The 22,688-nt window shown below is 46.5% G+C and overlaps 2 protein-coding genes across 14 annotated transcripts in view; one reads left to right on the top strand and one right to left on the bottom strand.

Annotated features, from left to right (window-relative positions):
- Positions 1 to 5,369, bottom strand: part of RGMA (repulsive guidance molecule BMP co-receptor a) — a 46,212-nt gene extending 40,843 nt beyond the window's left edge. For 3 of the 4 annotated variants that reach the window (XM_073996796.1, XM_073996797.1, XM_073996799.1), the window contains exon 1: positions 5,084 to 5,369. In XM_073996796.1, the coding sequence (XP_073852897.1) occupies positions 5,084 to 5,097 (14 nt within the window). In that variant the 5' untranslated portion in view covers positions 5,098 to 5,369. Of the gene's footprint in view, positions 1 to 4,417; positions 4,643 to 5,083 lie in introns of those variants that run through there. The other variant, XM_045396016.3, reaches the window with a different exon arrangement.
- The window catches only part of LOC107130326 (uncharacterized), a 61,631-nt gene continuing 43,690 nt past the window's right edge, over positions 4,748 to 22,688 (top strand). For 9 of the 10 annotated variants that reach the window (XM_073996801.1, XM_045396017.3, XM_045396020.3 and 6 more), the window contains exons 1-2: positions 4,748 to 5,442; positions 21,745 to 21,889. In XM_073996801.1, coding sequence (XP_073852902.1) covers positions 4,952 to 5,442; positions 21,745 to 21,889 — 636 coding nt within the window. In that variant the 5' untranslated portion in view covers positions 4,748 to 4,951. Of the gene's footprint in view, positions 5,443 to 21,744; positions 21,890 to 22,089; positions 22,437 to 22,688 lie in introns of those variants that run through there. The other variant, XM_045396019.3, reaches the window with a different exon arrangement.

Genomic DNA, 22,688 nt, shown 5'->3' on the forward strand with positions numbered 1-22,688 from the left:
ATGCCATCATGAACTTCATAATGTCTACAGGTGAGCCCAGCCTCTAAGCTTTGCTTCTCCTTTTTGCTTTGCTTCTCTTTTTGCTTTGCTTCCCTTGTATCAATAAATGGGAGCTCACATGGGAAAATGCAATTGCACAAAAAAATCTATTTATTATTTATGCTTTACCTCTTTCCATAAAGGATATTAAACCAAAATGTAAATGAAAGCACATTAGACACCAAAACTTCCAAACAAATGTTAATTATTATTTTCAAGGTACCAATTATTTTGAGGAAACCCTGTAACTTTTTATGATTCTAAGAATGAAACGGGCATTTCTGTGTGCTCTGACAACCAGAAAAAACCCTGTGTGGAAGAAGAGAGAGTCCAGTGGTTATGTTCTTGCGAGGGCAATCTGTTCTTCAGGCTGCCACTGTCAGTGCTGAAAATGCACACTGGCAGCACATTTCTAAGTGACTGAGAGGGCCCCAGCATTTGTCCAGGAGATGTTTTTGAGCAAGCCTCTTTTAGACGAGCATTTGAACAGGTAGAATGGTATTCCTGCAAGGCAAAATTCATCAGCAAGGTCTTCTATTCTTATAAGCTTATAAGTGGGTCAGACTTCGATAGAGAGAACCAAACTTTGTGAAAGCACCTCAAACAATCAGATCTCAAGGTTTTTTTTTTTTTTTTTGGAGATGGAGTCTGGCTGTGTTGCCCAGGCTGGAGTGCAGTAGCACGATCTTGGTTCAGTGCAACCTCCGCCTCCTGGGTTCAAGTGATTCTCCTCTCTCAGCCACCGGAGTAGCTGGGACTACAGTCATGTGCCACCACACCCGGCCAATTTTTACACTTTTAGTAGAGATGGGGATTCACCATGTTGGCCAGGCTGGTCTTGAACTCCTGACCTCAAGTGATCTGCCCGCCTTGGCCTCCCAAAGTGCTGGGATTACAGGAGTGAGCCACCATGCCTGGCTATCTCAGGGAGTTTGAATAGACAATCTGGAGAGGAGAGACACATGGTGCAGATGAGTTGAGAAAGGTATGTAAGTCTAATAGTGGAGTGAATCCTAAAGAAGAGTATGCACTGTGGCTGACAATACTAGTCATGTGAGGGATGTGTAGGGGCCTTCAGGGGTAGGTATATGTATGTTGCATGCTTCCACCTAATCTTGTTTAAAGACATCAAGGGGAAAATCCTTCAACATACCTAGAGAGGATAAAAATGGGTTGCATCCATCTTCAAAAATAAAATAGTTACCAAAATTCTTACTGAGATATTAGGCAGAATATCTCTGTTTACAAGGACAGAAGAATGGAACACTACCAGGAAACAGAGCAAACTCTTCCTGTCAGTCAGGGCAAGCTGCTACAAAGACCTTGATCTTAGAGTCCATGAAGATGAAAAAATGAAATATAAGGAGAAGCCACAACAGATGGTAACTACTAAAACGTCCTGCCAAGACAGAAGTCAATGAATTTTGAGGCATTTTTACTCACACCCGCTGATCTCTGTTTTGGCCCACAGAGGACACAGTACCTATGGGAATTGGCCTCCTTTGACCAGATAGTTGACAGAGTCTTTAAACTTTCTGCCTAATTTTCAGGCTCTGGCAAATCAAGTATTTTGCTTTCTGAAAGTTTTTCATCTTGTAGCACTGCTTTAAACAAGCAATTGAAAAATGAAAAAAGTAAATCCAACCAGCAATTCTGTAGTCACTCTCTGCATAAACTGTTTGCTATACTTCCATTATTTACTGTAGTAATCTGGACATAATCATTTCATAAGTTGGGTAGGTACATAGTACATTTTTATGTTAGTCAGTTACCAGTGACTTAAAAAGTTTTATATGAGGTTACAAAAGTCATTTGCATTTATTTTGTCAATTTCTGCCCCAATTTGAAAATTCCTTCTTCTTCCTGCCCTAAGAATTGTAAAGTTTCACACCTCACTAAGGCATTCTTGCCTCCTGACCCCTGGGTTCTAACATGATTTAGCACTTCTACTCACAGGACAGACCTGGCTAAGAAACTGGGTATCCTTTCAATACAGTTCATTTGTTCATCTGTCACCAAGGAAACTGACTTCTGCCTGGCCTTGTATGCATACTTGAGTAAGGCAATCCTTAATTTTTTCCACTGCCCTATTCATTGCTCCTTTATAGCTCTGTTGCTAAGAGAAGAGAGGCTGAAACTGAGCAGTCATTTGCTCAAAATAAGAAAAAGAGGAGCCTGTCTTTTGGATAGGCTGGATACCAAACAGGCGGGGAAACCTGGAGCTTCCCTTCTTCAGGTTAAATTTATGTTCAGTTAAGTTTGTTGAATGGCTAAATAATAGAGGCAAAGTCATTCCCTAAAAGAGCCACAGGAACACCACAGACACTTAAAAGTTAAGTAAACTTACCTTTGGGATATTATAAGTCAAGTTCTAGAATAATTACCTGTAAGGAGTAGTGTCATTTCATTTCACAGAACTAACAGATTCCAATTAGCCTGCACTGCTTTCTGATAATCCTTGTATGTTTTTGCTCAATTGCACTCGGATACATCCTGCCTCTTTCCCTGGATGGCAGGCTTCTTGATGGATTGGTGACCATGCCTTCTTTCATGTCTATACTGCATGCTTCAAGGCAGGAACAAATTTTGCAACCATACTTGGTAAAAAACAAGCGCTAGAACTTAAGTCATTTGGTAGCAAGGTTGCAGGGGGAAAAAAGCACTTTAGAAACACAGAACCCTGGCCATATCCCTTCTGCTTTCTGACCATCAGTTTCTTCTGAGAAACTGAAAATACCAGCACCCGTTCCTGCCTGCTTCCTGGGAGCAGCAAGCATCCCTGGGAGAATGGCTGAAAAACTCCCTGTCCCAATGTCAGGGATGCTCAGTCCCTATTTATTTCATTTTGCAACTGCTCATCTAAGAATTCTTGTGTGTGGCTTCTCACAGGGCTGCCGAAGAGCAAGGGACTGTATTAAACAGGAGATTCTTGTGCCTTCATTCTCTATTATTACATACACTGGGAAGCAGCAAGTCATACCTTGGGAGAGGTTTGTAAAAAGAGAAAGCAGACAGAGATTTCTTAGCAAAAGTCAAAGGTACTCTCCTTGAATGAGATGCTAAGCTCTTCTAAGACCCTGTTTGTTCACAAGTCTCATGATGAAATAAATACCTGCCAACGAAGACACAGTTTGAGACAGCATGAGGGGGCAGACCAGCCACCCACCATTTCTTATGTCTATTGGAGAGTGTAAGCACCTGTTTGACACCTGGGAGGGAAATAATGGAAGCAGGATGTTTGAAAAAAGGAGGCTAAGACCTCTTTCACTACTACCACAGCCCAGAGAGTCTCAAGGGGGTACTACAGTAGACCACTACACTGCTCTACAAGGGGCCAGGGTGCCCTTCAGAACAGGGTGAACTCAGCTCACTGATAATATATTATCTGGCCTGGAAGGTGGCAGCAAAAACCAGCCACAGAGAACGTGCAGCCCGCCCTGGATGTGTGGGTGCCCCACCCAGACAGAGCCTTTGTCTGCAGGACTTGCCATCCAGCCACGTCTGCCCCAGTTGTTAACTGGAGATCATGTCCCTGTAAAGGGGGCTTGCTTGTCACTTGCTGTGGTAACAGCAAGAAACCCCTTCTTTGTATGTGCAAAAAAAAAAAAAAAAAAAAAAGCCAGTTTGGGTTCACTATTCTGTTCCTGTACAGACGGGCAGGAGGCCCTCTCCCAGTTCTCCTCCTGCTGCCCTTCGGAGCACAGTTACTCTCCTTCCCAGGGGTCATGGCTCAAAATCCACCCAAGAAATCACCTGTTTGTGATGCACAGGAGAAGAGAGGGTTGTGAATTGATTTTCAAGATCTCTGCACCAGATGCCTGAGGAAGGGGCATCTTCTTGCAGCAGTTAACATTTTATGTTATGTTTTTGCTGGAAGAGTCTAAAACCAGGTGGAGAAGGTGATGGAGCTCCCTTAGGTGACAGCATGCCACTCAACACGACCCGTAATTTCGTCCTCTGAGCTCAATGTGCTGAGCATGGGACGTCGGGGTTTCCCCCCTGGTGCCGCTGATACTCGAGAGAGCTACTGTAGCCTCTAGCCTGGAGGCGAGGGCTGGTTCCCACCTCTCCACCTTGCGCAGGAGACTCCTTTGAGAACACACAACTTCGCAGCCTAAGAGGAATGCACAGCTCACCACTTCCGCTAGATGGCGCTGCTTCCCCTACTCCGCCCGCAAGACACCGAATTTATAAAATAAATACAACCCAACACCTCCCAAAACCACACCACATAATAGCAGCTCACAGGCTCCCATTAAAATCTCAATCTGGGAGAAATGATTCCAACTCTGAGCAAGTCTAATACAATTACATTAATAAGATACAATTCCCAATTGCACACGAGCGTCCCCCACACCGGCCCTCCCATTAAATACACCTGTCTCCTTGCCCGGGCTTCTACCCCTGGGTTAAGCTGCGGCGCGAGCCGGCGCTGAATCGTCGCCGTGCCCACCCATCCACTTAGGAACGCCGGGGCGGCTTGGCAACGGGCATCCTCGGCCCTCAACCCAAGGTCCACACTTTCCCGTACGCCGACGCGCCCAGGCAAAGGGTCGCCGGGACGCGAGCCCACGCGGTGCACTGCGCCGACGTCCCCGAGGGCAGGAGCTCGCCAGGCAGCTCCGCAGCCGGGCGTCGAGCGGGAGGCGGGGGCCCGGGCGGCGCGGGCCAATGGGGGTTCACGGCAGGACAGCCGGGTGGCCGGCTCAGTCCCGGGCTCCGCGAGCCCGGCGGAGGGAGGGAGTTCCCAGCCCTCACACGGTGTAAGGGACGTGTGCCGGGTCTGCCCAACCACGCGCGCTGGCGGCTGCCCGGGGTTAGAGTATTTTAGGAAAAAAGAAGAAACACCAAACCACAAAAACTTTCCTGCTGCCAACAGCTAAAGCTATCGAGGCGCGCAGCAAAGCTCCAAATGTGGGCAAGATGGGAGCAAGATGAGACGCGGGGCTGGGGAAGACCAAAGCAGCGCCGTGGCCCCAGCAAGTGTCGGCGGTGCCTGGGAGATGTCAGAGCCGGGTCCGCCCGGCTCCCGACCCGCGCTTACCTTGGCGGCTGCATGAGCCCCTGCGGCCCGCGGGGGGTGGCGCTGGCGGGGCTGTGGGAGAAGAGGGGGTGTCGGGGCGCCGCTCGTCTGCCCCGGGGCAAGGTGGGAGGGGCTCCGCTGGCGCTGGTCCCCGCCGCCCCGGCCGGCTCAGCAGCGGCCCGGGGCGCGCCTCCTGCTCCCGGGCTGCATGCCTGCGAGCGCCTGGAGGAGCCGGCCCGGGAGCGAACGACCACTGCTTCCCCGGCCCAGCGGCTCGGGCGGCGCAGCCAGCGCTCGGGAGACAACTGCAGAGTAGGGCGGCCGGGGCCAGCCCCCTCCCTCGCCCGGCCCCCGCCAGCCGCCGAGCGAGGCGTCGCGAGGTTCGTTTGCGCGCGGAGGGGAGGGGGCGGGCCGGGCGCCCGGGCCGCGGGCGGGGGGCGCGCGCGGGCGGGGCCGGCAGGGAAGGGCGGGGAGGAGCGGGGTGCGGGCCCACGTTGCCCCGCCCCGCCGCGGCCCCACCCTCCCGCATCAGGACCGGCTGGGTGGGTGCGGAGTGTGCCAGCCGCCAAGTCAGGACTCCTTGAATGCTCGGGTTACGGGGCGCGGGCTGCAAGTGCGGCCACCCCCCGGGGCGCCACCAACTTTCCGAATGCCCCGCAGGGTTGCGGTGGAGCGCACAGTGTCCTTTGAGGGGAGTTCCTCTGAGATTTCTGGAGAAGGCGGTTACATGCAAGACAAATGCTGTTGCGCTCTGCGGAGACGCACCTTTGTTCTATAGAGATTTTGTTGTTTAAGAGTCTTCTTGAAAAAACTTAATACATATGTATTACATGCTAACACACGAATACATTCTTGCGTAGAATTTTACGTAACTCAGGAGTGTCTAGAGTGAAAAGAAGACAGTATCGCACTCCCTCCCACGGCCGCGGCTCCCCGGGAGTAACGTTCGGTCAGGGTGTACTCCGCCGCGGTTCTTTCCAGTCTCTGCGCTTTTACATGTACACGCACAGATTGCGAGTGGAATCTCCTGGGCTTTTCAAAAGAATGTTTTCAACATTCAGCGCATGCACACAGTGGCGAAAACACGGCCACGTCGGGAGGAGTAAATCCCCAGAGGCTCCGGGAGCCCAGGGAAGGACCCTTGCTGTGAAACAGCAAAGAGCCATCCAATCGCCATGTGTGGATCTGAAACCCCAGCTGGAGCGTGAAGTCGGTCTGGTTACACAGCTCAGGCCCAAATTAGCACTGCACGGTTAGAGAGATTTGCCCGTACATTCTAGACAGGGTTATGACCTTCCCCTTCTTACAGAACAAACTGTCTTGAATTTTGATATGATGAGAACTCTGGATTTGCAAAATGAAAAGGTATCGTCCGCATTAAAACACGATCGTTATTTATGCGTGTGGTCTTGAGAGATGTGGTTTTAACTCAATATTCTCCGTTTTATTTGTCAAGTGTATTTGGATAATCTATAGCTGGGATATAAATAAAATTAAGTGGTTTAGCAGGAAGGGATTGGGTATGGGTTTCTAGAATTAGCTCTGACCTTGGGCAAGTCATCTAGCTCTGCTGGGCCTCAGTTTCCTCATCTATGAGTAGTAGGGTGTGTGTGTGTGTGTGGGTGTGTGTGTGTGATCTTCCTGTCCTAACATTCTGTGCCCTAACATTCAGTGAATAACCAATTTCTTCATCATCATCTTTCATAGCTCAGCTCCAACATCTTCCCCATCCTCTCATCCTCTAGGGAGTCCTCACATCCATGCCTTTCCTTCCTAACACTGAGCTCACTCTGTAATTATGCGCTCATTAGATTGACCTTTCCTTACGTGTTGGCCTCTCCCACTATACCATAAGCATCATGAGGGCAGGAACCAGGACTCCTTGGGGTCATCACTGCATTCCTAGCACTTAGTATGGTGCCTGGCACACTACAAGAATATCTGAATGACGGTTATCCAGATAATAGATTTCTTACTGTTATTGCAAATTGCCTGGCATTTTTAAAAGGTCTATAAGTGGAAACGTGTCTTTTTAAAATGAGGCCTTTGGAAAGTACCCAGCAGGCTTTTCCCATGGTGGGGGACAAACAATCCGCTGTCTAGATAAGGACAGACAATTCTCAGCTCAACGAAGGGCTGTGGAGGCTGCCAGTAACTGTTTACCTTGATGAGTGCAGGCACCCGTGGAAGAGACAACGAATATTAATGCTACTCATTAAGTACTTGATTAAGTTGGAACTCTGCATAGGCAGTTGGAATACACAGAGTGCTCAGGTTTAAATGAAGCCGTGAGGTGTGTTTAGGGTGCAAATTAACAAACGCACATGCTTTCAACCAACAATCTAGAAACATTCCTTATATAAAGCTCCAGGGTATCATTGTCTTTCTTTACTGCAAAGGGCCTGGATTCCTTAATATGAACAGGAAACAGGCTAACCTAGATTCAAGAGTTTTTTTTTTTTTTTTTTTTAAAGGCCATTAAGAAACAAGGGGTGGGGTAAGTGAAAGTCTAAGTCAGTACAAGGCTAATATCTATATTAGTTTCTTTCTTGTCTGATGTGTAGAGTTGCCAAGGGAGAGGTTAAAATCTGGCCTTAAATTTATAAAGGAAAACTGGGGTTTCCACCCCTTCTTGGCCACTCTTCCTCTTCTTCCCTTTTGTGAGGGGGACACGTGCTTGCTGGGCGGTCGCCAGATCCACCTGGATGCCACCTGGTGTGAGAAAGCTCTCCTGGGATGCACCACACCCGGCACAGGGAAAGGCTATGCTACTGGGGTGTGGAGCAATTTGCTGTCTCTGTCTGTTGCCAGTGAGGGGTGGTGCCTACTGGGCAAGAGTGCATCCTCAGAACGTGGATTCATAGTGAAATTGACAAAGCAATGTGACAGTGAATTGGCCTTATTTTTCACTCAGGGTTGCCTCTGGGGGCCATCCCTTTGGATTGGGTGCCCTGCCCATTACATTTTTCTAGAAAAATTCAGGTTCAAAAGTAAAAGGGCACCTTAAAGAAAGAGCAAGTCAGCAACTCTCCTTGGAACGTACTGAGAAAGGACTGACTGACTCCCACCCTTGGCTTCAGTGAGCCAAGAGCCGGTAGTAGGTGCTAGGACTTACTTGCTCTGCACAGACCAGAAGAAGCTGTGTTTCCTTCTGGCAGGGATGCCTCCCAGAGGCATTTGTGTCAAGCACTTCCTCCATGTCAGGCACTGGGCTCGACACTGCAGCGGGTACTGACTTGGGGAACACAGCCTCTGTCCTTAGACGCTTGCAGTCTAGTGGGAGAAAGGAAGAAAGAGTCAATAGGCCTCGGTGGCTAGGGTTGAGCAGGGGGTTGCATAGCAGCTCCATTATCTGTCCTCATCAGCAACTCTCTGCATAGAATTCTAATAAAACACAGCACTTGTGCAAATGCCACTTAAGGCCGGTCTCTGGCCTTTTCTTCCAGCCAGTCTGCTGCTCAGAGGGTCCCAGAGACACTCTGGAGTTGACACTGCAAGGTAGAAAGGAAGAAGAGACAAACGAAATCTAATGTCATGAGATTTAGGAGATGGATGGGATTATTGCTAGTTGGAAGGACTAGGAAAGTCTTTATGGAAGAGGTGTCACTTGAGATGATCACTGACGGCCCATCTGACAGATCTGACTGTAGTGCATGGTTGATAGGGAAGGAGGGAGAGCATTCGAGGCAGGGGAGTCGCTTGCATAGGGGCACGGAGGTGGCAAAATATGGACAAGTTCAATAGGGAATGTCGAGTCTGGTTGGAATGTGTGCACTGGAGAGACGAGGGAGGGCAGGGTGTTGTGATCCTTATGGTTATGGGTTCTTTCTAATTTGGTCTTGAAGTCTGTCAAGAGTGGCCATAAGCCAAGACAGCCACTCTAGGAGAGCCCTGATGGGGAAAAGTTATGTCTGGGTGTGTGGTTCAGGTGAGACGCAATGAAGAGGTGAATGTAAAATGCATGAAATAAAAGAAATATGTTACTTACAGATCCAGGAGAGGTTAGGAGGGCGGACGGTAGGCCGAAGGGGAAGTCTAGAGATTGCAGGGAGCTCAAACAGCTGGGAGAGGAGGGAGTGAGAGAGAGAGAGAGAGAAGGAGAGACAGAGAGAGAGAGAGAACCTGCTGGCCGTGGCTTTATTAAGTTCTATGGGCATAATCCCTTAGGCTTTCCTGAGGCAGTTGTGGATTGGCTAGTTTTAAAAAAACATGTGAAGGGGGCAACTTATTTGCCTGACTCTAGCGTTGACCATTAGGTTTTATTGTGAGCAGCAGCTGTGGGAAGTGTTGGGTTCTGGGTTAGTGAGATGAGGAACACACTGGCCATATCACACACAACCACACCGGGAAGAAACGTTTCTTCTAGGCCAAAGGTGGCGGGGTACGGCTGGGTTTCCAACAACGTATGTCAGCTCTAAAAATGGGTGCTAAGACAGCACGTAGATTAAACAAATGTATGACTCTTCCTGTCATGGTGCTGGTGCCTTGCGTCATTTTAAAAAATAGAAGCCGTCTCAAAAAAAAAAAAAAAAAAATAGAAGCCAGGTGTAGTCTGAGTGGTGGAGATATTGACTGCAAGGGGAATACGATCATTTAACCAGCAAAGTAAGCATTAGCGTAGGGCGGTTATGTTGTTGGAGATTATGAACTGATAATTTAGTCAAGTACATGTAAAGATTAGTGGTATTCTGTTTAACCAAGAGGAATGGTGGCTGTGGGTTGGAGATGCAAGGCAGGGAGTTGTGGTAGAAGGCTGGAGGTGGTTAGTAGGAGAGGGCAGCCAGGAATAGGTGGTCTTCTTCTCGGGGGGTCAAGGGGTTGACTGATATGAGGCAGGTGCCTCCTGGGAAAAGTAATCATCTCTCTTAATTTTCATAACCAGTGCCAGATTTGCCTTTAAAAATTGAAGTATGGGGGTGTACCTTTGAGCAGAGAGCAAGGAAAATACCAGGACTGTGGGCCAAGCACGCAGCGAGTTCAGGAAGAAAAGCAAAAGATGCTCTGTGTCCATCATGTGCCTTAGGAGAGGCAATCCACTGGCAAGCGCTGCCGGGGGGAGGTTTCAGTGTAAGAGGCGAAGTCATGTGTGGCACAGGATGTGAGGTCATCTCCAGCATCGATCGAAGTCTTGGGTTGGGGCAATGTTATCTGAGGCACTGTCATTTCCAGCAGTGGGATTTTGGGCTAGGGTGATGTTGTCTGGGGTGTGGGACTGGGGTCTCTTTTTTGAGTGGGTGTCCCCTGGAATGGATGCTGTAGACCTCCAGACTGCAAACCAGGGAAAACTTCCAAAGCAATAGTAATAAGACCAGCAGTCAACAGACATATGCAGCTCTCCCTGGCAGGGCTTCTGTTTTGTTTGGTTTTGGTGTAAGTTTAATTTTAAGTGGGTTCTGTATCAGATGAGCAGCTGCCTGCCTGTTGGTCTACAGTTAATGAGTTCTAGGAGAGCATGTTCCCTCAATCTGGCCTCCAGCCCTTACGGGATGGGGGTAAGATAGAAGATTTATAAAAAGTAGGTTAATGCCTGGGGCAAGATAGAGAATTTTAGTGATTTATGTGTTGGACTGGAATTGGAAAAGAGGTTATTTGAAAACATCACTGTGTCTTGGAGTTTAACTGGTTATCAGGGACCTGTCAGGGGCATGAAAGTTCTAGTAATGGCTTTCTCAAGAGCCCAGTATCATGGTGTATTCTAAAAAGTAAAATGTGTTTTGGTTACTACCAGTGATGTCTGCAACTTTGAAAGGAATAAAAAGTGTTCTGGGAAGGCCTTATAGTGTGGCCTTAGAATATGTGGAAGTGTGTGATTTTGATATCTTTTGGGTATCTGTGAGGCAAAAATATCCCAGAGCTCTTTACCTTGAAGGGGACAATTTCTAGAGAATGACCTGATGGTTTCTAATCAATTTGACCATTTATTGGCCAGGGCATCCAGGGCCAAGATGACTGCCTGAAGCTTGGCCAAGTCTGTTTCTTGGGTCCCATCCTTTGCCAGGGACATCTTAGCTAAGGGATGGGAAGCAGTAACATTCCACCGAGTTCCACCACGTAGGATGGTCAGCAGCGCCATCTGCACAGTCTACAAACTCCCATTAAAGTTCACTCAGGGAATCTCATGAGCTTTCAGGTAGCCAAGGGCTCTGTAAAAGGGGTGACCTCTTCCAACACTCTGGCATATGGAAAGGTGCTGAGAACAAGGAAGGCACCCCCTCCTGTAGGTGGAATATGCCAAGGGGCCCAGGTTTTGATCTGTCCTATCTTAGAGAGGCCATTATAGCTGTGCTGAGCTTGTGGGGGTGCAGTTTCCATGACCCACAGCATAACAGGAAGTTGGGAATGCAGAGTCACAGGCTCAGGGACTGTGAGAGCCTCTGTTTGCAGGAGAACCCAGAGAGTAGCCAGTAGTTGGCTGTTTTACTGGAATATAGGACAAGACCAAGAGGGGCAATTTTTGCTATCAGAAGTTGTGGGGCAACCAATGGCCATCATCAGTGGTCCATAGACATCATGAGGCATGAGAAGAGGTTGCCAAAACCTTTTATTTTTTATTTTATTATTATTATTTTTTGAGACAGAGTCTCACTCTGTCACCCAGGCTGGAGTGCAGTGGCACAATCTCAGCTCACTGTAACTTCTGCCTCCTGAGTTCAAGTGATTCTCCTGCCTCAGCTTCCTCAGTAGCTGGGATTACAGGTGCCCGCCACCATGCCCGGCTAATTTTTTTTTTTTTTTTTTTTTGGTAGAGATGGGGTTTCACCACATTGGCTAGGCTGGTCTTGAACTCCTGACCTCAGGTGATCTGCCCACCTCGGTCTCCCAGAGTGCTGGGATTACAGGTGTGAGTCACCGCATCCGGCCTACCTTTTATTTCTGAAGGTGCTAGTGAGAGTGCCTGTTGATTTTAATTTATAAGTAATATTTATAAATGAGGAATCTGTTGCCACCATAACCCCAAAAGTACTAAGAGATACTGGACTTACACGTCCTTACAAGTGTGTCAAAGGAGCCTTCTTGGAGGAGGATCTCCTCAATGTAATGTCATGCCTGTGCTCCCAGAGAAGGTGGATGTCCTTAAGATCCTGTCTTCAGAGACTATGTGTGATGACAAAGCCCTTGAGGTGCCCTATGGGTAGCCCAGAAAATGTGTGTTGTGCCCTTTTGGAGGTGGAGGCAAACTGCATCTGAGAGGCTGTTGAAATAGGTCCAGAACTGAACATGTTAGCCAAATGTATAAGAGCTCAATATTCACCAGTCATTGACTAGAATTAGTCATATTATTGGGAATTGGGTATGGAGGCCTTAATGGATAGGAACATGGTGTAAAGGTTGTAGTAATCCACTCTGAGGCACCCTTAATTTTTTCTACATTTAAGAACAGGCAAAACTGGCTCTCAAATGGAGGAAGAGTAAAGATCATTACCCCTTTATTAATTAGACTGTATATAGTAAGTTTGAATCCTTGAAGATCCTGATTTAACTTACATTAGGCCTTTGTAAATTGACCATCTTAACTGGAGGCTCATGGAATTTTATTTTATCAAGCCAATTTGTAAGTGCCAAAAACTTACTTTAATTTACAATTATTATTATTATTATTTTTGAGACAGGGTCTTACTCTGTCACCTAGGCTGGAGTGCAGTGGCAAGATCACCGGCTCACTGCAGCCTCAACTTCCTGGGCTCAAATGATCCTCCCACCTTAGCCTCCTGAGTAGCTGGGACTACAGGCACGTGCCACCATGCCTGGCTAATTTTTGTATCTTTGGTAGGGATGGAGTTTTGCCATGTTGCCCAGGCTTGTCTTGAAATCTTGGGTTCAAGCGATCCTCACACCTTGGCCTCCCGGAGTGCTGGGATTACACACATGAGCCACCATGCCGGCTTAATTTATTATTTATTGTGTCAGAGCATCTATACTTAATATAGACTATATTACAGCAATGGGTGCATGACTATAGGAAATTTAGGCAAGGCTACAGTTAAAGTGAGACATATTTATTTTTCGCTATTTTATATTTAGCTATTTTTTAAGATGGTAGAGGCAGAGTGTTTAAATTTACTGAGATCTCCAGGTATAACTGTGATTGAAGCCCCAGTATTGACTAAGCCCAAGAACTTTTGCCAATTGGTACATTTTAGCAAATGTTAAAGTCAAGTGAGAACCTGTGTTGTAGAGGCACAAAAGCCAATCCATGCCCTTTGAAATATTTTTGTTATATAAATTATTTAGTATATAAATTTATATATACAATTTGAATTTCTAATTGGATCACATCATAGTAACTTGTTTTCTTTTTTCTTTTTTTTTGAGATGGAGTCTCACTCAGTCACCCAGGCTGGAGTGCAGTGGCACAATCTCAGCTCACTGCAACCTCCGCCTCCCGGGTTCACATCATTCTCCTGCCTCAGCCTCCCAAGCAGCTGGGACTACAGGTGCCCGCCACCACACCAGGCTGATTTTTGTATTTTTAGTAGAGACAGTGTTTCACCGTGTTAGCCAGGATGGTCTCAATCTCCTGACCTTGTGATCTACCCTCCTCGGCCTCCCAAAGTGCTGGGATTACAGGCATGAGCCACCACGCCCAGCCCCATTTCTTATTTTTATTTATTTATTTTTTTTGAGACGGAGTTTCCCTCTTGTTGCCCAGGCTGGCTGGAGTGCAGTGGCGCAATCTTGGCTCACCACAACCTCCGCCTCCCGGGTTCAAGCAATTCTCCTGCCTCAGCCTCCTGAGTAGCTGGGATTACAGGCAGGTGCCATGCCCAGCTAATTTTTGTAATTTTAGCAGAGACAGGGTTTCACCATGTTGGCCAGGATGGTCTCGATCTCCTGACCTCATGATCTGCCCGCCTCGGCTTCCCAAAGTGCTGGGATTACAGGCGTGAGCCCCTGCTCCCGGCCTGTGATTTTCGTTGTAATGGTTTCTTTCTAATTTGGTCTTGAGGTCTATTAAGCGTGGCCAAAAGCCAAGACAGCCTCTTTAGGAAAACCCTGGTAGAGGAAAGTTGGGTACAGGTGTATCATTCAGGTGAAACACAATGAGGAGGTGACACCCACATGCATGAAGCAGAAGAAAATTCTTACAGCTCCTGCAGAGGTTAGGGGTGCCCATGGGAGGCCCAGGGGAAGTCTGGAGGTGACTGGGAGCTCAACTAACTGGTGAGGGGCAGGAGGAAAGAGAGAGGATCTGTGGGACCAGGCCTTTATTTAGGTCCATAGGTATTATTCCCTAGGTTTTCCCTATGGGGTTGTGGATTGGTGAGTTTAAAGAAAACATGTGGCCAGGCATTGTGGCTCACCCCTGTAATCCCAGCACTTTGGGAGGCTCAGGCAGGCAGATCATGAGGTCAGGAGATCGAGACCATTCTGGCCAACATGGTGAAACCCTGTATCTACTAAAAATACAAAAATTAGCTGGACATGGTGGCGCTTGCCTGTAGTCCCAGCTACTTGGGAGGCTGAGGCAGAAGAATTGCTTGAATTCAGAGGGCAGAGGTTGCAGTGAGCCGAGATCGCACCACTGCACTCCAGCCTGGGCAACAAGAGCGAAACTCCATCTCAAATAAATAAACAAATAAATAAATAAATAAAAAGAAAACATGCTCTAAGGGGAGATCTTACTTACATGACTCTGGTATTGATCAATAGGTTTTATCCTGATCAGCAGCTGTGGGAGGAGCTGGGTTCTGTGTCAGTGAGATGAGGAACAATAAGGCCATGTCGCACACAACCACATAGGGAGGGGAAGTTTTAACTAACCCAAAGGTGATGGCCTACAACTGAGTTTCCAACAATTTACTTTGGGCCTAAAAGTTGATGCCGAGGCAGCAACTGTATTAAACAAATTGATGACATAGAGCCATCTTGTGGAGCACCTTGGCTAGAGTGAGCAATAGGGAGCCAGTGAAGGTTACAGAGCAGAGGAATAATGTAAGTGGAGCTGCACTTTAGGGAGGTCTAATGGAAATTGATTTAGAGAAACCAGAAGGCAGAAGACTAGCTAGAAGATTCTACTAATCTTTTTTTTTTTTTTTTTTTTGGTGGGGTCTTGCTCTGTCACCCAGGCCAGAATGCAGTGGTGTGATCACTGCTTACTGTAGCCTTGACCTCCTGGGCTCAGGTGATCCTCTCACCTCAGTCTCCTGAGTAGCTGGGACTCCAGATGTGTGCCACCATGCCTGGCTAATTTTTGTAGAGATGGGATTTTGCGGTGTTGCCCAGGCTGGTCTCAAACTCCTGAGCTCAAGTAATCCACCCATGTTGGCCTCCCAAAGTGCTGGATTACAGGCATGAGCCCCCAAGCTTGGAAGATTCTACTAATCTTTTTCTTTTTCTTTCTTTCTTTTTTTTTTTTTTAAGAGATGGACTCTCACCGTCGCTGAGGCTGGAGTGCAGTGACGCAATCTCGGTTCACTGCAACCTCTGCCTCCCGGGTTCAAGCGATTCTCCTGCCTCAGCCTCCTGAGTAGCTGGGATTACAGGCACGTGCCTCCACCCCTGACTAATTTTTGTATTTTTAGTAGAGATGGGGTTATACCATGTTGGCCAGGCTGGTCTCAAACTCTTGACCTCAGATGATCCACCCGCCTCAGCCTCCCAAAGTGCTGGGATTACAGGCATGAGCCACTGTGCCTGGCCAGATTCTAATAATCTTGATACAATGTTATTGAGAGCATGAGAGGGTGCTGAGAGAACAGGGGAAGTACACGGCTGCTGGAAGTCTCAAATGCTTTGCAGAAGCCGGACACAGTGGCTCATGCCTGTAATCCCAGCACTTTGGAAGGCCAAGGTGGATGGATCACAAGGTCAGGAGATCGAAACCATCCTGGCTAACACGGTGAAACCCCATCTCTACTAAAAATACAAACAATTAGTCAGGCGTGGTGGCGGACACCTGTAGTCCCAGCTACTCGGGAGGCTGAGGCAGGAGAATTGCTTGAACCTGGGAGGCAGAGGTTGCAGTGAGCTGAGATCGTGTCACTGCACTCCAGCCTTAGCGACAGAGCAAGACTCCGTCTCAAAAAAAAAAAAAAAAAAAAAAAAATGCTTTGCAGAAGTGGGAAATGGAGGAGTATCAAAGTGGCAGAGGTGGTAAGTGGCAATGGTAACATCACAAGGAAAGCTTAAAAGGGTTTGGGGGGATGATGATGAGACCAACCATGGAATTGGACCCACTATCATGGCTTCAGCATGAAAGGGAGCCCCAAAATCATACCCAGTAAATCGCCTGATTTTCCATATTTGATAGTATGTACATGCATTTAAGCCAAAAACCCAGTGCTTGTGCCCATGAGAAGAAAATAAGGCGTAGTTAATTCATTGTGTTTCTCTTTAGCCTTTTCTCCCACAGCCAGTCATTTGCTACGTCATGGTAAGGACCATAATCAAGGCAAAAAAAAAAAAAAAAGATTTTGTTGTTGTTGTTATTAAATAAACTATCAACCACAGGAATAGAAAGCAAACAGATTTTTCATGGTCGTTTCCTGAATTTGGACAAGAGAAAAGGGTGACCAGAAAGCGGGCGTTTCCGTGAGGCTTTGACTGTGTGATTTGCTGGCTGGTTTAGACATGAACATAGTTGCAGGGTTTGGGTAACCACAGCGGCAGGAGAACAGCTGGGATGTGGTCAGTGAGCACATCTCCCGGTCCCATAACAGCACCCACAGAAGCTTGTCCTTGACAACTGAGAGACCTTGGGGCCAGCCGGCACACGCGCTGTCTTCATGGTGGCTTGCCTGGGAGGGCAAGGTTTGCTGACTTCTTTATCTCAAGATTGGATCAGTTTGGAATTTGGTTTGCTATTACTGACTGTGCTCCTTCCCTGCCAGCTCTTTCTATATATATCATAGACTCTGCCTCAGTCCTCATTACCACTGTATGAGGTAGGTAGGAGTATTCCCATTCTTTAGGAAACTGAGGTTCCAAAAGCTAAGTGAATGGATGAACAAGTGGTAGGGTCAGGATTAGAATCCACGTTCACCTGAATCCAAAACCGGTGCATTTTCCACTAAGCATGTGGCTCATTTTCCTTACTGTCTCCTCACCTCTCCTGCTAGGCTTGATGGAGAAACACTTCGGGGAGCAAGCTTTTACCCCACTTTCTGCCGCACTGCCAAAGCTAGTGGAGTATGAATGTGGTACTGTCACCTCCAGTCAATGCACCCACTGTCTATAGACAAGTTCTGCCGGTGCATTGTTCTTCTAGTGGGCTCTGGAGGGCTCTGCCCACCTTGTGAATCACAGGGAAGCTCAGGGAGACATTGGATTTCCTAAAGCACTCAGATGAGGTTCCAGGAAGTGACTACGTCACACCTGCTGCTGGGGATTTTAGGGTGGTCACCAAAGTTCGAGCCCTTTGGAAGAGATCTCCCTGGCTGATATAAATAAATTCTCATAACTCATGCATGGAGGTCTTGTTGTTTGGTTTCCAACCAACAGTAGGTTTTAAAGGTTTCCCTAAGAGAGTACCAGGCATTGAATCTAGTCTACAGATTAGACAAATTCAGCCATGAATAGGAATGGGGATACTCAAGGATCTACCCAGTGTCTGGAGGATTTGCTTGAGAGGCTCAATTATTTTTTAACAAAAGAGGCCAGTAGTATTTTTAAATATGTAGATCATGTTGAGGTTGTATATCAGTTAGGGTAAAGCTGGACTGCTACAACAAAGACACCCAACAATAACATGACTAAAGTTTATGTATTTCTCATGTAACAGTCCAGTAATTTCAATTGCAACAGTCCAGGGTAAGCTTTTGAGACTAGTGGGAGATTCAGCTCCATGTGGTCATTCAGGGATTAGGTTCCTTATTAGTCATTGTTCCACAATAATCCACAATTATTGTGATCTGCAAAATTTAAGCTGTGTTACTGCCAAGCCTGGGTTGTAGCCTGTAGGAAAGGTAAAGGGTGTGGAGGAAACATGGCTCTTCTTGCATCCTCACTTCCTCTCCTGTTCCACTAGAGATAAATCACATGTGCACATCTATCTGAAAGGGAGACTGGGAAATTAATGCACTTGGGCAGCCATTGTTTTACTGTTATGAAACAAGCGGAGCTTAGATTTTGTGGACAACTAGTAATGTTTGGTAGACAACTAGCAGCTGGGTGCATCTCATTGATCTAGCATGGCATAGAAGAGGAAGTGCTGGCTCTGGACCCTGAAGACGTGGGTTCAAATCCTTGCTCTACTATGTTAAACTGGGCAAACTGCCTCATCTCTCTGACCATGGCTTGCTTCAACTGCTGTGCCTTCCTTAAATAGCAATTGGGAGGATTGTAACACACAGGTGCTTGATTGTAACTTGATACCAGTTGCTTGTAACACAACAGGTGCTTGATTGTAACACAACAGGTCATGGTTGCAAGAAATGAAAACCAGCTTGAGTTAGCTTGAGAAAAGAGAGATTTAATTTGAGGTCCAAGTCATTTTAGATAACCCGAAGGCAGGAACTATAGATGGACCTTTGTAGGGAAGGACTGGAATTTGAAGACAAAAGGAGTAAAGAGGAGGGAATTTGAGGAGCCCTCAATCCGTTAGCAAAACCCGCTGGCACTAACTCCAAAATAAATCCTGACTGCGTCTATTTCTCTCGTGTACCTCCTTCCGTAGTCCAGGTCACCTTTGAGCCTTGTCTGGACTGATGAATGACTGGTCCCTCTGCCTTCATTCTTATGCTCTCAAATCCATCCTTTCACACAGAGCAAGAGTGAAGTTTAGAAACATTAATGAGATATGTCTCCTGTTTGAGACCTGTAGTGTCTTCCTACAGCATGTAGAATAAAACCCCAGCTCCTTACTCTGGTTTACCAAGCCCCATGCAATGTGACCTCTCCTCCCTGACTGCATCTGCCACTCTTCCCCTCTTCCACTTTGCTTTAGCCACGTGGTCCAGCTGTATATAGACATGTCATTTAAATCTTGCTCCTGCCTCAGGGCCTTGCATGACTATTTTCCCTTCCTGGAGAACTCTTAACACTTTGTGCTTTTAGTAATCCACACCTCAGTATAAAATCTTAGAATGACCTCTCTCTATCATGTCAGCCTACTTTAATTCTCTACACAGCCATTAACACAGTTTTATAGTTTTCTCACTAATATACTTATTTGTTGTTACCCAATTCCCAGACCCCATCGCCCCAGTAAATGCAATCTTTATAAAAGCGGGGAACTGCCTATCTTGATCTCTGGTGTATCCTGTTTGCTTGGGAATACTTTTTGAATGAACTGAGTTAATTAAAAAAATATATGTGACTTTACTGCTTGTAACCCTTTCAAAATTTAACTGTGTATTTTGAACTTCTTTCCACTTCAATGAATACACAATTACTATATGCTCACAGCATCCCGTTACCTAGAGATACCACAACCAATGTAAACAACTTCCTACTGTTGAATATTTAGTGAATATCCTTATGTAGAGACATCTTTGCACATTCTTCATTATTTCCTAGAATACATTTATACATGTGAAATAATTGAGTTAAAGGATAGTCTGCTTCTGAGATTTGATATACAAAGCAAAACTGACTTCCAGGGAAACTGTGATTGTTTTTATGTTCTATGGGGCATGAGAGTGCCAGGTTCCCCAGGCCCTCAGTAAAGGACTATTATCGTTTTTTATTTTGCCAATTGGATGCACTAAAAATGTCATCTTGTATCAATCCATGTTTTAAAAAATTACCAATGGTGTTGAACATTTTTCTTCTATTTATTATATTTAATTCTTTTGTTCCTCTCCTTGACTCTTTTTTAAAAACAAGTGCATCATCTTCACACGTTATTCTTGGTTGAGGGTTTCCTCTTTCATCCTCAGAGACCCACATTCAGGTGGGAGAACATTTGCGAGAATGAGGGAAATTGATTCTTGCCATGCACTCTAAGCTCCCAAGAGGCCCTCTCCTTCCTCACCATTAGAATACAAATTGACTGCTGGGGAGTGAGGAACCTGTGTGAAGAAAAGTCAACAGTGACTAAGAGGCCGGGCTTTATACAATCCCAGTCACTGGTGCACCCCTCACAAAGGCTTCCAAACCCTTACAAATTGCTTCTGAATATCATTGGGGAATCTTCTGCTTGGCATACAATTGAGGCATCAGCACCTTTATCAGAATGAAGGTGTCCATTTCTCCATTCTGCAGAACTGCTCAGAGCTGATCGAAGCCAACCAATTACATGGGTATTTATTGAGCACCCAAAGCATTGCAGACTAGTTGGGGAGATGCCTTCCTGGGTCTTTGAAGGACATCTGGAATGATTTAGGCCTCATCAAAAGATATAAGCAAAAGCATTTCCTTCTACAGTTAACACTGGAGCAGGTCACATCACAGGGCCAGCCAAGCTTTGGGCCAAACCTCTAGCATCATGAAGATAGAACCAACAGCTTTGGACTTAGACTGAATATGGAAATCCACATTTAGGAGGTGGTTAACAATGGTCAAACAGCAAAAACAATATTTTTGTTGTTAGTCTCCAATTTTTCTGCTTTTGTTTTTCAGGAAGGTGTGACTTGCAGAGGAGTTGATTCATTCTTATGTAGATTTACTGGAGAAGTTCACAGCAGGAGACTGGGGTCTGAGACACACTAATCTTTGGTGAGAGAAGATAGGGATGGAAGCTAGGTCCCCATATACGGCTATGGGAGGGGACTGATATCTACAATCCAGTGCTCTTAAACGGTGATCAGCTTTCCAGGAAGCTCTACATTGTCAATGAAAGGGCTGTTCTTTACACTTTACTCTGAGCGTTTTTTGTGTGTGTGTGCGTGTATGCACATGTACATAAGCATGCAGTCATGAGCAAGCACGACTATGTGCGTAAGTTCAGGTTTTCTTTCTGAAAAGAAATGATGAGGCCGGGTGCAGTGGCTCACGCCTGTAATCCCAGCACTTTGGGAGGCTGAGGCGGGCGGATCATGAGGTCAGGAGATCAAGACCATCCTGACTAACACAGTGAAACCTCGTCTCTACTAAAAATACAAAAAATTAGCCAGACGTGGTGGTAGGTGCCTGTAGTCCCAGCTACTCGGGAGGCTGAGGCAGGAGAATGGCGTGAACCCAGGAGGCAGAGCTTGCAGTGAGCGGAAATCATGCCACTGCACTCCAGCCTGGGCAACAGAGCCAGACTCCATCTCAAACAAAAAAAAAAAAAAAAAAAGAAAGAAATGAAGGATGAAGGTGATAGTAGAAAGTTGTTGTAAAAATATCCCTTTTTTTTTTTTTTTTTTGAGAAAAAGTCTTACACTGTGTCACCCAGGCTGGAGTGTGGTGGCACAATCTTGGCTCACCACAACCTCTGCCTCTCAGATTCAAGTGATTCTTCTTCCTCAGCCTCCCAAGTAGCTGGGATTACAGGCACCCACCACCATGCCCAGCTAATTTTTTGTATGTTTAGTAGAGACGGGGTTTCACCCCGTTGGCCAGGCTGGTCTCGAACTCCTGATCTCAAGTGATCTCCCCACCTCAGCCTCCCAAAGTGCTGAGATTTCAGGCGTGAGCCACCATGCCCAGCTAAAAATATACTTTCTTGGCAAAGTAAAAAGCTTGCAAATGCATATTTGTCTTTCCAATTTTTTCCCTGTTATCTGTGAAATCATCTGATCATTAGATCTACTGCTTTAAAAGATAAGCTTTTCATGTAACTGTGATGTTCTGTTTTAATGGAAAATTGACTTTTGCAGTGTGCCCCAAAGAATAAAGCCCTCAAAGAATGTGAGGCCTGAACTCACTTCAAATGCTGGGAAGACCCTTTCCTTAGCTGAGCTGCGGAGGCACCAGGACTCCTGTGGCACTGCCCTAACGAGGAGGCAGTGCTGCCAAATTCAGGTGGGTGTCCCCTGGGGTGGGGCTGGCTGGACTGTGGACAGCAGGCACCATTCAGCCCACAGGAGAAGCTGCCTTGGTGCAGGGGAGGATCCTGTGATCCAGGGGCCTGAGCAGATTTGGAGGGAAAGCTGAAGAGGAAAAGAAAGGATGTAAACAAATTAAAAAGCAAAAAACAAATAACCCCATTATTTGTCCATTAGGCAAAGGACATGAACAGACACTTCTCAAAAGAAGACATACAGGTAGCCAACAAACATATGAAAAAATGCTCATCTCTAATCCTCAGAGAAATGCAAATCAAACTCACAATGAGATACCATCTTATGCCAGTCTGACTGGTTTTTGCTCAAAAGCCAAAAAGTAACAGATGTTGGCAAGGCTGTGGAGAAAACGGGACATTTATACACTGTTGGTGGGAGTGTAAATGAGTATTGCCATTGTGGAGAGCAGTTTGGAGATTTTTCAAAGAACTCAGTTGAGCTACTATTCAACCCAGCAATCCCATTGTGGGGTATAGATCCAAAGGTAAATAAATTGTTCTACCAAATGAACACATGCACCTGTATGTTCACTGTAGTGTGTCTCACAATCACAAAAGCATGGAATCAACATAGGTGCCCATCAGTAGTGGATTAGATAAAGAAAACATGGTACATATACACCATGGAATACTATAGTCATAAAAAAACAAAATCATAGGCCAGACTTGGTGGCTTGTACCTGTAATCTCAGCACTTTGGGAGACGGAGGCAGGCAGATTGCCTCAGGTCAGGAGTTCAAGACCAGCCTGACCAACATG

The sequence above is a fragment of the Macaca fascicularis genome, chromosome 7, assembly GCF_037993035.2.
Source record: "Macaca fascicularis isolate 582-1 chromosome 7, T2T-MFA8v1.1".
NCBI classification, from domain to species: Eukaryota; Metazoa; Chordata; class Mammalia; order Primates; family Cercopithecidae; genus Macaca; species Macaca fascicularis.